The sequence below is a fragment of the Petromyzon marinus genome, chromosome 23 (genome assembly GCF_048934315.1).
Source record: "Petromyzon marinus isolate PM22_M1 ecotype Great Lakes invasive population chromosome 23, UKy_Petmar_22M1.pri1.0, whole genome shotgun sequence".
NCBI lineage: Eukaryota > Metazoa > Chordata > Hyperoartia > Petromyzontiformes > Petromyzontidae > Petromyzon > Petromyzon marinus.
Window position 1 is genome coordinate 3,925,218 of NC_133689.1, and position 16,903 is coordinate 3,942,120.

Genomic DNA, 16,903 nt, shown 5'->3' on the forward strand with positions numbered 1-16,903 from the left:
TCGCTGCTACTCAATTGACATCCCTACGAGAGAGAGAGGCTCCAACACGGTAAACAACAACCACCACCACAACAACCACAACCACCACAACCGCGATGAGAATTTCATCAGGGTCGGGATAAAACCCACGACTTTCTGTATCCAAGGTGAGGTAGTTAACATCTTGCACCACTGTTGCAACTGCTAGAAGCGTGGCATTGAGCCGGCGACCTGCGCTTTACAAGTTCAGTGTGTTAACCACCACACTGCTGCAGGTCGAGTCAATTCGCTTAATTGTTTGTTGGAGGTAATGGGTGCAGGTGGCTGCCCCCTCCCCCCACCCCCGTGCTCCCCCCCCCCCTACAATGTTAAAATAATCAATAGATCCTCGACCTGAATCGCATCCCTGAATCGCACCGTGCCAATTCCTCGAATCGTGTCCGAACAGAATTGCTTCGCTCATTATAGCTACGCACCGATTTTTTTTTTCAACATGTATGTTGTTATTTTCTTCAAGCCCGCGCTCGTTAGGAACTCCGTTTTTTTGGAATTTGACGACGTTCACGCAAAACTTTGGCAAGCGACAGCCGAATGTTCTCGCTGGGTCCAACATGACCAGCCCCTGCTGTTGTGTACGCCAGCAATTAGGTGCCAGACGACTGTTCGGGCACGGGCGGGGCAGGGCAAAGCCAGGTTTTGTTTGTTGCAAAGAACGGCCGTGACATCGTAACGTCTTGCAGCGTCTGTCCGAGCTGCGCGCGAGAGACCCGTCGTGTAAGAGCCGAGGATGTTTGTCGAGATTATTTTCAAAACGACGCGGGTGAAGTGTAGAGCACAACAAAGTCCTGCTGCGACAGCAATTGCCTCGTGGGAAATGAAACAACGAACGCGTTTGACGGCACGCGGCGCGGGGGTCTCCAATCCCTTTGTTGACGGCTCTTTATGCAGGAGGCGTGTTAAGCTTTTTCGAGGAAAGGAGACACTATGAACTTTAGACTTTTGGAAGTTTTTTTGACATCTGACATCTCGTGGGAGGGCTTTGGTGGTGGGCGATGAGTAACACTCGCGCGCCTCGCAGGAAAGAAGGACCTGCGTTCGATCCCCGGCGCCTTCCCACGTGGAGTTTTCATGTCCTCCTCCCATTCTGTGGGGGCTTTCTCCGCCTTCTCTGGCTTCGTCCCATCGTTTGTAACATGCAAAGATGCCAATGTCGCAGGGCACTCTTAAAGTTAAGGCTCCGTCGAGCCCATCGCGATTTGCCCTCGAAACTAAGCGACTGATGTGACTAAGTACGCTTGCCAGGCGCAGAAAAGGCGCCTTCGTGACGGTCTATCTGCCGTGAAAAAACGGCGCAAATACCAAACGCGCCCGTTGCCGTTGCTGTTGTCAATATTTTTTAGTTATTAAAATATTGCAACATTTTCCAGCAGCGCTTTGTTCATTTTCCGCCACGGGGAGGGGGGGGGGGGTGCGGTGGGAGGGAGGAGGGCAGCCCTCGGAACGGTACCGTGCATCTGCCTAGTGGATGACGCTGGGCTCCGAACGGCCGAAAGCGTTTGCGCCACGTGGGAACATTTTTGTTTTCAACTCCCCGACGCCGCGAGGATGCGAGGGCCGTGAGCGGCGGCATCGCCACAGCTCCGGTGATCACACCCACGGCTTGCGCGAGTGCAGGCCTGTCCCGCTTCCCCGTACTAATCCCCCTTGCACTGCAAACACTTTCCAGAGTCATAATCGTTCGCGAGAGAACGCGCACTCGTGCAAGGAAATTGCATACAATACACTTGCGCGTATTTAGAAGGACAAACGGAGGGAGAGAGGGGATGGATGAGGTTGAGGGGGAGAAGGCTGCGGGTTATTAAATGAAGACGATTCATGGAAAGGAATCTGACAGGGGCGCCTGATTTACATCCTTCATGTTGGCGGAAACCGCAAAACACCGAGGGAAAATCTGTTTTTCTCGCGGTGAAAAAAGGATCGCTGTTGGCATGAAGATGCCATGAGGGGAGGTGCCTAAGTGGCTCAGAGGCCATGGTGCTTAGCCAGCGCAGCTGAGAACCTGGGTTCGATACCGGGTTTTAGCCGCCTGTGACTAAACCGGATTCCCAAGTGCAGTGAGTTAATGGTCTTGGCCCGGTCACCAATGACAGGTCCAAACAATCTCACCACATCAAATATTGAGAATTAAACACGTCAGTTTGATGGACGTGCCACAAACACTCTTTGCGGGGCATGCGTACAAGACGTGTCCCTCTTGTGAGTAAAATTGCGCTCGGCTTGGCTACAATTCAGCTGTGTTTGGCTATCATGCGATGAAAATAATCTCATAGCAGAGTGTACCGGAAGAGTGCGAATCCCCGACTGTTTAAAGGCTTTTTTTTGTTGTGTCCGGAGATCTCCTGTGAAACAGCAACTGTCCTATCACCAATCGGGTTGCGGTGCTCTGTTGGGATTTCCACAGTGGGATGTTTTAACCTCGGCACAATTGGGAATGTTTCGGGGTAGGGGAAAAAAAATCAAAACACCGCTTCATTACTGAAAGAAAAATATATTAAAAGGAGACGCCCATAATGTAATAGGGCCTGCCCTGTGAGCGTTCATTTACCTTGGCACCAGGGATGCCAGGAGAGCCGTTCGTCCCGTCGGAGCCAGGCTGACCCTGTCACAGATTCAGAACAAAAACAGAGCCATCGTGAGCCTGGCGAAGCAAAATACGGATCACAGCGATGGTCCGACGCGACGACGCGAATGAACTTTGCGAAGGTAAACACGAGAAAGCGTCAATGTATTTCTAGCAATTTTAAGTCCGTGCCAAAGTCCCCATTTGTCAACGACAGGTTTTTATATTAAAAAAACAAATCTTTCTTGCAAAATTATTCCCAAAGCTCACGGAAAAAAAAATACAGCAGTGCGACCAGATTTTGTGAACATATATAACGCCCTTTAAAATTAACCCCATTGGAGCGTTTCTGGCTATGTGGTGTTTTGGTCATAGATAGCTCAACCAGAGACCCATGGTCTACCATGGGTTTTGATTTCCAGTCAGAATGTATCCTGTCTCGAAGTTTCTCCTGATGATTTACGAACATACCATACGCGATCATATGCGCTCTTGCTTTTCAGCTGCTCCTTGGCTTAAAAGCTGCGCGCACGCCTCGGTTAAAGTGAGTGTGATGGGTGTAAGCGGGAGGTGTCTGATGCCGCGTTTCCACAACCGATGAAAAGCAGGCCAGCCTGGCGTAGAATAGAATATATTTTTTTCTACTTATACACCAGGTAAGGCCCACTGAGCTATGTGGTAAATCTTTTTCAGAAGCGACCTGGCCACAAATGATAGCGCAACTAAGTGGCTTATCACGTGTAAAATGTATGGCAGCCAAATACTCGAAACGTACGTCGATTCTACATGTGGAGGGGAAAACCCGGAGGACCCGGAGAAAAATCCACGCGAATATGAGGAGAGAGACACGCAAACTCCAAATATACAGCAGGCGTCAGGTTCGGGATCGAACCCACTATCTCCTGCATACCATGGTGAGGGTAGCTAACATCCCCCAGCCACCGTGGCCTTTGACCCTGGTCAAGCGGTGCTCAGCCCGGGGTGCCGCGACGTCGTCGCTGGGCCAAGCGGGCCATGGCCGAGCGCCGCGGCCCGCTCCAACCGGGGGGCCGTGTGCGCTTCGCTTCGGAACCTTGAGATAGCGTAAGTTAATAAATCAATCCAAAAAAACAACTAATGATCACTTCCCTCTCTGGCTGCGGAGAGGGGCATGGGGAGGGGCAGAGTGTTGGGGCCGCATCCACAGAGATTTTCCTTCCCCGCACCTCTGATTAGCACGGTTGGCTATGTACGGTGTGAAAGAAGTTCTACATACATGCATACAGAGCTGCGTGCCCACAAAGCACTGGGGCAACAAGCGAGCGGTGTGGGTCCCGTGATACTACCGGCGCTTGGGCCTGGTGTCTGAAGGCCTGTGGACATGCAGCATGAGCTGGCAAGCAGCAGTTGTGCACAGATATCCCGCACGGTTTACCTCCTGTCCCCTGGGGCCTAGCAGACCTTGAGAGCCCTTGGTGCCACGGTCTCCCTGTGGTCAGCGAAAACACAACAAAACAAAAAACACGCGCACGCATAACGAGTTAAAAAAAACTGCTTTAAAAAAGGGAATAATTTTATTTAAAAAAGGGAATAAATGTTACGGGTCTGGGAGGATTTCGTGAAAAAATAATATGGCAGGGAAGCATTAAACTCGGAGTCGCGGTCTCGCGACGAAGCCCCATTTGTCACTGCCTCCCATCCTCGGGCGCTTACGTTTCAAGAGCCGACTTTGTTTGGAAGTTGCCAAGTTGCCAAGGCCACACGTGTGCACGCACACCTGCCCGCACCCCCCATGACCTACAGGCATGGGGGGTGCTGGCAGGTCCACAGTCAGATAAAGGCGCATCCCTCAAATCACCTGCTCACTCCACTGCTGCTGGAAGGGAATTTACTGGAGGGAGCTCTCTAGAGAGAGCCCTTCCCGAGGGGAAATCTAGCATGCTCTCCGACGCCGGCCAGACTTCTTGGGAGAGGTGGGAATACCCACAACTCTACCCCACCACACTGCACGCGACCGGCTTGCGAGTTTGAATGGCGCGCTTGACTTTCATTGGCGAAGAGCTGTTACAGGTAGGGGGGGAGGAGCTGACATTGGGGGCACCCAATTGGATTTGAAGGCGGAGAGTCGTTGAAATCGGATTTGTTGATCAGGGAAAAAATAGATGTAAATGAGGGGTGGGTGACCATCAGGAGATCGGCGGAGAGTCGTGGAAAGTTCGGGAAAGGATGGGGAAGAGAGAAGACGAGGAGGGATATAAGAAGGGTGGGGGTTCAGGGTGGCGCCTCAACGGAGAGATCCCCTAGCACGCGGATGTGCTGTTCGCAATATGTCACAAAGACGATGTTCGAGACTGACCGTGGCTGGAAGTCCTTTACACACATGATTATACCGCCTAAAAAATTTTGGTCGTGAGACCCTCCACCGCCCGACGTAGGCAACGCAAATAAAATCGGCGCGCTGACGATTGCATTCCTCAGCTCGCCGCGGGTAAAGCCGAGGACCAATTCTCAGGGGCACACTTTACTTTAGATGCGACACCATTTCGCTCAAAACTGCGTCAAGAGATTTTCAGGTGAGGGACCGCGTAAGTTCAGAATAAAACGTGTCACCTGACCCGTGTTCTTTATTGAATTGTTCAACTTAACTGGCCCACACTTCGAACAACCCGCACTGACCATGTGTGGTGAAGTATGGTCAAACAGCCCCCATGACCGACACGGCGTGGAGAGGCCTTCATCCAGCCAGGGAAATTGACAGAGAGCTCCTAATTTTAATAATTATCACTCCAAAAAATATTCTACATATTACACTCGCAACAAAAGATGGTGCAGTATAATAATTAATAGTGTTTAAATCCAAAGACGTAACTGAAGTTCACCTTAACGGGAAAAAAAACAAAAGTGATTTAAGTTACCAGGGTCACCTGCAATCATGACAAAGGTATACAGGAGGTCGTGGGTTTGATCCCGACCTTGACGCCTGCTGTATATTTGGAGTTTCCATGTTTCTCTCCCCGTGGGGCATGGATTTTTCTCTGGGTCCCCAGGTTTTATCCCCTCCACATTCAGAATCAACATCACGCGTTTCGACTATTTGTCTGCTATAAATGTCCACACGATGAGAGGCCACTTCGTTGGGCTATCATTTGTGATTGGCAAGATCGCTTCTGAAAAAAAGAGCTATGTTTAAAGCTCAGGGGGCCTTACCTGGCAAAAAAATACAAAATTGTTCTTGATCGTTTTAGTTTCAAAACATTCAATTACGAATGAAGCCGAGGGCGCTTCATGTCACGTGAATTCTCGTTCCACTGGCGAACAATCTACTCGCCGTTCCGGCGCCAGTCTTGAGCGACCACCAGAATAAAGGAGAAATAACCCCCAGATTCAACGAGATTTAGGGCTTTTCTAAGACGCTCTTTCCTGACGCAATTAATCAGCCGAGGAGGACAGCCAAGTCCTCCGGGGGGCTGAACAAAAGTAGTGAACGCTGGACGCGTCTCAAGACGCGCGAGCGAGCGTGTCTCGCTACTGGGGCGACGCATCTGTGCACTGCGCGGGGTCAAGGATCTCGCGCATGATGAAGTGATTCCGCGCAGGCCAATTTGTGGGTCTATAGTGTCTGCGCGCGCGTGTGTCTGTGTGCGCGTGTGGATCTGCAGAGGGGGAGGCTCGTGAAGGACGCCGCTTGGTCAGTCGGAGGCAGTCGCCATCCAGCAACAATGGAGGGCCGAGGAGGGAGCGGTACGAATCCAGCGTCCACCCTGATTATCGGTGTTCCCGCCCTCCTGAAGCAATGTGCATGTCCTGAGCGTGGGCACCAATTCGTATTGACGAATCGATGCATCACCGAGTAAAAGTTAATGCCCTTTGCTATCGTGCAATGCGTTTCTCATGAATTCGGTAAAGTGGCTGGGTGGTGGAGGGCAAAGCCTGAACCGGTGCTTCCCGTCGCAGCGGTTCTGCGGGTCGACCTGCACGGCAGATGTTAAATATGCCGTGATGTCATTCGCGGCTCTGGCTCCGTGCCAGAAAAATTGCGTTCGATTTGAGTTGGTTATTGTACTTGTTATCGTGGGTGTGGAGCCTGCTCCGCTGAGATTCTGGGTTTGAATGAAGATTTCAGTCGATCGAGCACAGGAATGAGATCCTCTCACCCCAGTCACCAATGACTCCACCAAAAAGTCATCGCATTCAAATTGCGACAGTTCCGGGTGGATTCTCTGGTCTAAGAAAATCGCATCAATGGCACATTTGAAACGCGAGTGGGAAAAAGACCAAGCATTAAAATGTATTTATATTTTTAATTATCAATGAAGCTTAAGCCTATTTTGTTTCAAGCACGCCAAGCATTTTTTTTTTCGTTAGATTTTAATACAGCCCCATTCATGTTCTTTCTTTTCACAGGGGTGATCCTACCGTCGGAAAAAAAAACACTTTTTATTACAAAACGTATAAAGTTTATTTAAATTCCCTGATTGTCCCGGGAAACGCTGACGCAGCAACGCACGTGCCAGCTAACGAGCCCGCCAATTTATGTTCATTTGGCGTTGCTTTTTTCCTCCCCTTTCTTTTTCCCCTTCTGCTTCCACTCAAAAGTAAACTCGACATGGCGGGCGGGAATTCGAGTTCAGCAAATAACTTCACTCCGCCCATTAAGATACCCCAACCGAGGGTGCCCGCTACACGCGGCAGCTGCACCGCACTCGAACCCGCGTGGGCTCGACTCGATAATTTACGCCCCGTCATTGTTGTACAGAAATGAAGCCAATGTAAATTACCAACATGCCTTTCTTCCTTCGGGACCAACGGGGCCTGGGTCACCGCGGCGGCCAGGTGAACCCTGAAAGTCGGGGGTGGAGGAGGGGACACAGGGTGGTGGGGGAGGGCAAAGGGAGAGGTCAGGCGTTGGCAGAATAACATCGTCATGTTCCACTTGCCACCCGTGCAGCCGGCAAGACGATGGACGGTCATCGTCGTTATCGTTGATCGTAGTCATTCACCATCATCATCATCACTCAGCCATCGCCAATCCACTGTGATGTGATAATCCACCCAGCAACTGCGCGCGGACTGATTTCATCGCTCCATCTCCTCCCTTTTTGACGCGCTCCATTCCTTGGCCGTCACTCCGTTGCTCTCGACCGCCGGCCATCGCCCCCCTCTCCCCGTCACACGCCCTGCACAAGCCCGCTCACGTTTCTCCGCAGTTTGGATGATGTCGTTTATTCACCTGCGTACGTTCTCTGATCCCGCGCTTACCTCGTCCGGCACTGTCCCCGCGTACACGGCGACCCGAGTTCGAGTGCGGACGTCGTGTGCGGAGTTGGTGGCCCTTGCCCTGCACTGAGCTACAGACCCGGCAAACCTGAGCTCGATTGGTTTAATACGTAGTAGGCTTTCGCGACCAATATAATACATAATACAGGTTTTTTTTTGGGTTAGATCGTGTGTATATATGAATGTGTCGTTAAACCCTCCACCACCTGACGCAGCTAATTTGTGACGTTTTTCACGTAAACTGAACATACCAATTCGTTGCTGGTACAGCACACCGGTGTGTTGGAGAGCAAATCCCATGTAAATGTTGTAAATATTGTGGATTTGTTCTCCAACACACCAGTGTTCTGTACGAGTGACGAATTGTCACGCTCTGTTTACATGACAAACCTTACTAGTTGGCTGTGTCGGGTGGTGGCGGCTTTAACGACACATTTATATATTTACGCGATCTAACGCGAGTTCGATCATTACCAGCTGTAGTCAGCGTCCGCTACGGAAGATATAAACCCCGAGCTGGGGCTCCCCTTGGGAAAAGCCGCCCTTAAATCGGCACCTGGTGCCAATTTCGGCAGAAGGCGTCAGCACTGGGGGAGACAAAGGCGGCAGGGCGTGGGTCTGGCCACACCACCCCCTTTGTTCCGCTGGCGCCAGCCCCTAATAGGCGCTCGCAACCCCCAACCGCTCCAATATTCCGTTGGAAGCTACTATGAATTACCTTCGTACGATACTTGTGTACGTATGTGCTCAGCAGTCGCGTAACTTAGCGTGGGGGCACGGGAGTACCTTGCCCCCCCCCTCCCACTCTGGTGGCCAAAGCTACAAGTTGGGGCCCCCTCGACAACCACCATGAGATACGTTTTCAACAACAGTGTAAACAGAACAACAACAACTTATTATGCAAAGACGGCACGCCCCGACAGCGTTAATTGTTCTCGAACGCGAGTGTAACGACGATGTGATTACGGCAAGAGAAGCAACGATACGTATTGATATAATAACATTGATTATTGATTATTGATATAATAACAGCCTCGAGGTGCGACCGTGCGAGACGAATCAAAATATGCCCCTCCCCCGAGCTGCCAATGTTCATTTACTATGCCCACTGCTGCGCGACACTCTAACGATGGCGTCTAAGAGTTAAACTCCTCCACCGCTCGACGCTCATGATTTACAGGGCAGCACATTTATGGGCATTTTTTTGGCACCGTTTGAAGGGATGCAATAACCCCCAACCCACCAACCCCGCCACCGCCACATGTGCAACTCTCATTGCGTCGCTAGATATCTTTAAATTGAAAAATGCGGTCCCTGCGTATAATTTGATTTACAACAACAAAAAAAACACGCGAAAAACCAGTGCCGAGTAATACATGAATACTGAAAAAAGGGTCGCGATTTGCAATATCCAATAAAGTTTAGCTGCGCCGTTCTTTGCGAATGACTTGTGCTGCTTTTAACTCAAGCTAACGGTGTATTTTCTTTTTGCCATCGTTCAGATGCAAATAAATCGTAAACAAAAAGTTACGACTGGGGAAATTACCAACAACTCCCGGACCGTGTGTGTGCGTGTTTTACGGCTAAGCTTAATTCCCCTTCATGAACCTTGTCTAGACCCCTCCGCAATCAATGAAACAAGGACTTTGGCAAAATCATTCTCCCCACTTTCCCCACTGCACCTTAGTAGGAGCAGCAGCAGAAGCAATCCCACTCAAGCGCACAGGCTTTGAAAATCAAAAACATCACCCTGCGAAGCTTCGCACGTGGACGTGCACGCACAAAGACAAGGCCCCCCGTATAGCCTTAACATACTTTTGGGGCAAGTGCTGTTAGCGAGCACCTAAGAAGGTCGGCACTGTGGCACACACGTGAGGGTGGGGGGCCAGCACCACGCCCGGCCGCCTTTGTTTCCCTGAGTGGCGACATGTAGACATCGCACCAGGTACTCGTTTGGCCCAGGACCAGTTCAAATAATCCATCGCTGGTGTTGATCGTGACCGGGAATCGAACTCGAGTCGCAGGGTTGGTAGCGAAGTTCACCAACCACTACACTACCGCTCCCCACATACGCAACGCATGCGCGCACCCACACACATACACACGCACACGAAGTTTCCCCAGATAGCCTTTACATAGATAGCCTGACCTAACTAACCTAACCGGATAACATGGGCAGTATGTTTAATATTTCACATTCATATAATTGAATGGAATTCATACGAAAACATTAACCCCCACTGGGTCCTTCCAAGTTGCAGGCGCACAGTGATGACATTACTGAACCCTAATTAAGATCGAGAACGGGAGGCCACCTTCACAATTCTGGCAATCGCCTGATGATGCTGGTGGCTGTAACCGCCAGCGAAACGTCACCAGCACTCGAGTTGTAAATGCCGTTGTGGGTTTGCTCTCTAAACGCTCAAGCGGTGGTGCTGAGGTGGTCGCGAATTGCCCGCGTTTTGTTCAGGTCGTGACAAACCTTACGAGTCGGCGGGCATAACCCCCCCCCCCAAAAAAAAAAAACCGTGATCATGAATAAACATCGCCTGTTGGTGGACAAATAGTGTCGTTGGCGAACAACTGTCGTGGCCAGAATGGAGCACAAACAACAAGGGTGTTTCGATTTAAAGCTTTCGTGACTGCAATGATTCATCTTCTTTGGTTCTTTCGGTAAAGTCACGTAGAATGAGAATAAAATAATAAATTGATAAAATAAAATAACACAATAATATTCTCTGGACGTTTCGGCCACAACACAAGCGGCCTTCATCAGGTGAAGGGACGAGACTGTCTGGTAGGACAGCGCTGGAGTGAAAGAGCCACGTTCAGATCACGACCTTTAAGCTGTGTGAGAGGAACAAAGCACCTTGACAAAGGAATTAGCATAAAATTTAGCATTGAAATGGCTGAATGATTAGCTTGTGACTGGTCACAGAAATAGCTATGTTAAAAGTTAAAGCATACACACCCGCAGAGGCACCCATTGTTAAAGGAATTAGCATAGAATTTAGCATTGAAATAGCTAAGTTAAGGCATACACATCCGCAGAGGCACCCCTTGTTAAAGGAATTAGCAAGGGGTGCCTCTGCGGATGTGTATGCTTTAACTTTTAACATAACTATTTCTGTGACCAGTCACAAGCTAATCATTCAGCCATTTCAATGCTAAATGATATGCTAATTCCTTTGTCAAGGCGCTTTGTTCCTCTCACACAGCTTAAAGGCCGTGATCTGAACGTGGCTCTTTCACTCCAGCGCTGTCCTACCAGACAGTCTCGTCCCTTCACCTGATGAAGGCCGCTTGTGTTGTGGCCGAAACGTCGTGAGAATATTATTGTGTTATTTTATTTGATCAATTTATTATTTTATTCTCATTCTACGTGACTTTACCGAAAGAACCAAAGAAGAAAAAAACAAGGGTGTTGTGGCCATTGACCGCACGCCTGGTCGCCTCTGTCTCCCCAGCATCGATGTTTCATACACCGCACCGAATGCTCTCTCGAGGCCGAGCTGACCGAGGCGAGGCCCAGGACCGGGGTCGATGTTGGCCGTGAGAGCGGGAATCGAACTCGGTTCGCACAGCGGTTCCTAACAACGCCAGCGCGCTCATCACTTAAGCCACAGCTCTCCCCTATACGAAGACAAATATCCCCCGTGTAGCCTTAACAGGCTGTTGGGGCAAGTGCTGTTATGAGCACCTATGAAGGCCGGCACGGTACACGAGGGGATGGGTGGCCAACACCACGCCCGGCCTTCTTTGTCTCTCTAGTGGCGATGTTTATTGTAAAAATTCGGTCACAGTCCCTGTGATCACTGTTACGTTGCAATTATATTGGTGATTTGGAAAACGTTTTTTTGTTTGGACATGTTTGTTTTGTTGTAGTACGGAGTTAGACTGATGGCCTTGATCTAAGTTTTCTTGTGGTTGTTGTTGTTGTTGTTTGACTTGCATCCCACTGGGATTTTTTGCACACAGCGTTGGTGTACGGTACCTTTTTCAGGAATATTTTGGTGTTTTTTTTTCATGGATTTTCTGTTTGCACAGTCACATAGTCACTTTAAGATGTTTTTCTTGTTCGTGTTTTTGTTTTTTTGTTTGTTGTGGTTGCACCCGTTTCAAGAGCCGAATGGCACACAGGGCTATACCAAAATAAATAAACTGAAAACTGAAAAAAAACCCCACCAGGTATTCATTTGAGTCGTCCTAATCGAGGCCTAGGACCGGTTCAGATAATCGTCACTGCTGTTGGACGTGAGCGGGAATCGAACCCGGGTGGCCAGGTTCATAGTGCAGCGTAGCGCTAACCGCGACACTACCGCTCCCCACGACATACACACATGCAACAAGCAAACGCGCGTGCACGATTACATGTCACACCGTCATGCACGACTAAAACCAGAGCAACACATTGTTCTTTCTTTTTTTAGGCAATGTATAGACCAGACTTTGTGGCGTCCATCTGAAGAGTTTACACACACACACGGCGTCCCGTACCCAGTTAAGGCTGAGTAAACTAAGGCCAGGCCAGCCCCAGGATAATCACACGCGTCAAGAGACACACACACACAAGAACACATGCACAGTTTCCCTAATGTACACATTCAGATACAAACCAAGCTGAGGAATGTCTGCCAATGTCCATGTGGACACATGCGCACATTTGTCAGGCTGCTGTGGGTATCATGAGCAGGGTGAGTATGTATATTGGTGCGTGGTGTACGATGGTGATGTAGAATGGTTAGGGGGCGTCCATAAATGACGTCACGCACCTAGGGGGGGGGAGGGGTCAGACATTTGTGACGACGGGGGGTTGGGTGTTGAGAAATGTGACGTAAAATGCGCAACTTTAAATACATATCGACAACACGTTCTGCTTAATTAAATAGACTTTTTAATCAAGTATTTCTCCTACAACATCAGAGTGCAGCGCCACATTAAATACGCACTACAATGACAATAGTTTAAAGCGATTTGAAGCATGTTTAATTTTTTTTGGGGGGGCAGAGCTTTGTGACGTAATATTTGAGGGGGGGTCTGACTTTTTGTGACGCCGTGTGACTAGGGGGGGGGGGGTCAAAAATCGTCCAAAATCGCGTGACGTCATTTATGGACGGCCCCTTAGTGAAATATGATGGTGAGTAATTTACGATGGTGAGTGATCAACAACGGTGAGTGATCTGCGATGGTGAGTCGCGTGCAATGGTGAGCGATGCACGAAGGGTCACGTGGGGTGGTGAGTGATCTACCTGTGGCCCCGGGGGGCCCAGGAGTCCAGGCATTCCCGGGTATCCCCGCTCGCCCTGGACACAGCGGAGCAGAGCGGGACAGAGAATCCAAGTCAAAGATTCACTCGGCAGGTGAAGTCACACACCCTGGGCCACGCGCACCCAACAGATTAATCGTCTCGGTTCCAAACAGGCAACGTGCGTACATCGGCGTCGACACGAACCTTTATAGGTTTTATTTATTATTATTATTATTATTATTTTAAAAGTACATTTATAGCGCGTTTTATTTCAGTTGGAAATGGTATGGTTGAGTTCAGTGGAAAAGTACACCAGCTGCCATGTGCAATCGGACCCCGGGGGGAATGGAACCCGTGTCCCTGGCGTGTGAGAATGATTCACTCCATGGTCCCATCCCCCTTGGCTACAGCTCCTCCATCGACAGAATGTGCTCGCCATTCACGACTCTCGACTGAGCCGGGAATCGCACGGCATCACCTCGACCCACACACTCATGCCCACACCCTCCCCCCCCCACCCCGACAGCTTGTTAGACAGTGGTACCACAATTTATCCACCCACTTTGTAAGACAGCGGCTCCAACCCAGGGCAGGCAGCCTGCACTCGCTGTGAGCGAGGCCACAGGAACTGGCTGCACGCTCAGCTGTCCCGGACACAATGTTAGGGGAAGTCGACCTTGGGAGGAAGAGGCAATTGGAATTGCGTTGTTTTGTACAAAATACCGAGTCGACCTGTGGGAGGCTCCCATTATTTTCTCATTTCAGGCAAAGTTGACCTAAGGGGGGGGGGGAGGGGGTTGGTTGGAGGGGGGTCCCCTTTTGGGGAACAGGCAGACGACCGCCAGGACGGGGAGTTAATTTCACGAGCCCGACGCTTACCAGGCCACCGAATCGCCCCGAGGCTCGCAGAGCGCTCAGAAATGCGTGTCAAATACATTTGTTATGAGCAGGACAAACATTACTCACTCGCTCGTACGCTCGCTCGCATACACGAGCCCACATCTGGTGCTAGCACCGCGCACGTCTCTCCAGCGACTCATAGAAGAGGAAAAATGTTCAACCTCCTCCCCCTCTCCGACCACACCAATATCAACTGCCCCCGTGACCACACCAAGATCAACTCCCCTGTGACCACACCAAGATCAACTCCCCTGTGACCACACCAAGATCAACTCCCCGTGACCACACCAAGATCAACTCCCTCGTGACCACACCACGATCAACCCCTCTGTGACCACACCAATATCAACTCCTTGTGACCACATCAAGATCAACCCCCCTGTGACCACATCAAGATCAACTTCCTGTGACCACACCAAGATCAACTCCCCCGTGACCACACCAAAATCAACTCCCCCGTGACGACACCAAGATCAACCCCTCGTGACCACACCAAAATCAACTCCCCCGTGACCACACCAAGATCAACTCCCCCGTGACCACACCAAGATCAACTCCCCGTGACCACACCAAAATCAATTCCTTGTGACCACACCAATATCAATTCCCCCGTGACCACACCAAGATCAACCCCCCTGTGACCATACCAAGATCAACTCCCTGTGACCACTCCAAAATCAACCTCCCTGTGACCATACCAATATCAACCCCCCCGTGACCACACCAAAATCAACTCCCCCGTGACCACACCAAGATCAACCCCTCGTGACCACACCAAAATCAACTCCCCCGTGACCACACCAAGATCAATTCCTTGTGACCACACCAATATCAACTCTCCTGTGACCACACCAAGATCAACTCCCCCGTGACCACACCAAGATCAACCCCCCCGTGACCACACCAAGATCAACTCCTTGTGACCACACCAATGACAACTCCCCCGTGACCACACCAAGATCAACTCCCCCGTGACCACACCAAAATCAACTCCCCTGTGACCACACCAAGATCAACTCCCCTGTGACCACACCAAAATCAACTCCTTGTGACCACACCAAGATCAACTCCCCTGTGACCACACCAATATCAACTCCCCTGTGACCACACCAAAATCAACTCCTTGTGACCACACCAAGATCAAACCCCCCGTGACCACACCGCACTGATCTCGCCAAGGAGCATCCAACCGTCGTCACGTGGACTCCGGCCATCCTCAGCAGCAGCAGCGGCGGCGGCGGCGACTTTTGGCTGCTCGCCAATGAACAAAGATGACGGCGGTCGCCGCATCGCGCGGCGCTTTACGATGCGCGTCTGCGACCGTCTCGAAAGGCCCTTCCTTCCGACACGAGGGAGCCACGGGCGATGTGCACTTTTAAATCATCGAGATTGAAAACTCATTTCTTTAGAAGTGCTTTTTTTGTTTAGTTTGCCGTCCTTCCCCCGGCACCTCCGATTAGCGCGGTCGGCTAGGAGGCCGTACATAAATGACGTCACGCGATTTTGGATGATTTTTGACCCCCCCCCCCCTCTTCGTCACACGGCGTCACAAAAAGTCAGACCCCCCTCAATCATGACGTCACAAAGCTCTGCCCCCCTCAAAAAACTAAATTAAACACGCTTCAAATCGCTTTAAACTATTGCCATTGTAGTGTGCGTATTTAATGTGGCGTTGCACTCTGATGTTGTAGGAGAAAACATTTATTAAAAACTCTATTTAATTAAGTAGAACGTGTTGTCTATATTTATTTAAAGTTGCACACTTTTGATGTGACGTCACATTTCTCAAACCCCCCCCACCCCCCTCGTCACACATCGTCACAAATGTCCGACCCCCCCCCCCCCACCCATAGGTGCGTGACGTCATTTATGGACGGCCCCTAGGTACAATGTAAAACAAGTTCAACATATGAACATATGTGATCAACCCCTTGTGACCACACTGTGATCGATCCCTGTGAAACCAGTGTGCACGACCCATCTGTCAATTTATTTTTGTTCAATTCAATACAATAACATTGAGATTCATTGAGAATCATTGAGAATCTCAATGCAGCTACATTTAGGCCCTCCGTCAAGGTTTTATTCCCAGCTACGGCTAAGATCAGTGGCGAGCGATACCTGGACCAGCCCTGAGAGCCCTCCACCCCGTCCTCCATTGTGTGCAGATGGAACAATATTCACCCCCCTCTCTGAGCACACCAGAGTAGTGAAGTATGGTCAAACAACCCCCAATTACTGCCACAACGGAGGCCTTCATCCGACTTCATCCGACAGCAGTCGACAGCGGCATTGTAAATTCTGACCGTCGAAATGACAGTCGTAATAATAAAGCACTAGCGTTGCTTACTTAGGGCCGCGCCACTGAGGCTCACGATTTGTTATCATTCATCAGGAGGGCCCTGCACGCGGACGTACGGCCAATGCCACAACGGCTGAGAGTTTGGTTTTCGTGCCGTCTCACCGGAGGTCCAGTGCTGCCCGGCTGCCCAGAGCTTCCGGCCACCCCCCGCGTCCCCTGTTGAGACAAAGCAACGAGCAGCCACGGGGCGGTCAGAACCACCTCGGAGATGGCAGCCCCGGGGTGGGGTGGGGTGGGGGGGGCGACGAGGTGACGAAGCAAGAGACACGTTTGCGGTACTCGAGGCCAGCACGGCTTGGGTTGTGTCCACGGGAAAAGGTCAACGTAACAAGCAAAAAACCTGATTAATTTTCGATTTAAAGCTTTCGCGACTGCAAGGATTCATCTTCTTTGGTTATTTCGGTAAAGTCACGTAGAATGAGAATAAAATAATAAAATAAAATAACACAATAAAATTCTCACGACGTTTCGGCCACAGCACAAGTGGCCTTCTGAAGAAACGTCGCGAGAATTTTATTGTGTTATTTTATTTTATTAT

The 16,903-nt window shown here is 50.3% G+C and overlaps 1 protein-coding gene across 3 annotated transcripts in view; it reads right to left on the reverse strand.

Moving 5' to 3' along the window:
- Positions 1 to 16,903, reverse strand: part of LOC116945196 (uncharacterized) — a 144,623-nt gene that overhangs the window by 72,757 nt on the left and 54,963 nt on the right. For all 3 annotated transcript variants that reach the window (XM_032959463.2, XM_032959465.2, XM_032959464.2), the window contains 5 exons: positions 16,468 to 16,521; positions 13,105 to 13,158; positions 7,365 to 7,418; positions 4,014 to 4,067; positions 2,585 to 2,638 (listed from right to left, as the gene is read on the reverse strand). In XM_032959463.2, coding sequence (XP_032815354.2) covers positions 2,585 to 2,638; positions 4,014 to 4,067; positions 7,365 to 7,418; positions 13,105 to 13,158; positions 16,468 to 16,521 — 270 coding nt within the window. The remainder of the gene's footprint in view (positions 1 to 2,584; positions 2,639 to 4,013; positions 4,068 to 7,364; positions 7,419 to 13,104; positions 13,159 to 16,467; positions 16,522 to 16,903) is intronic.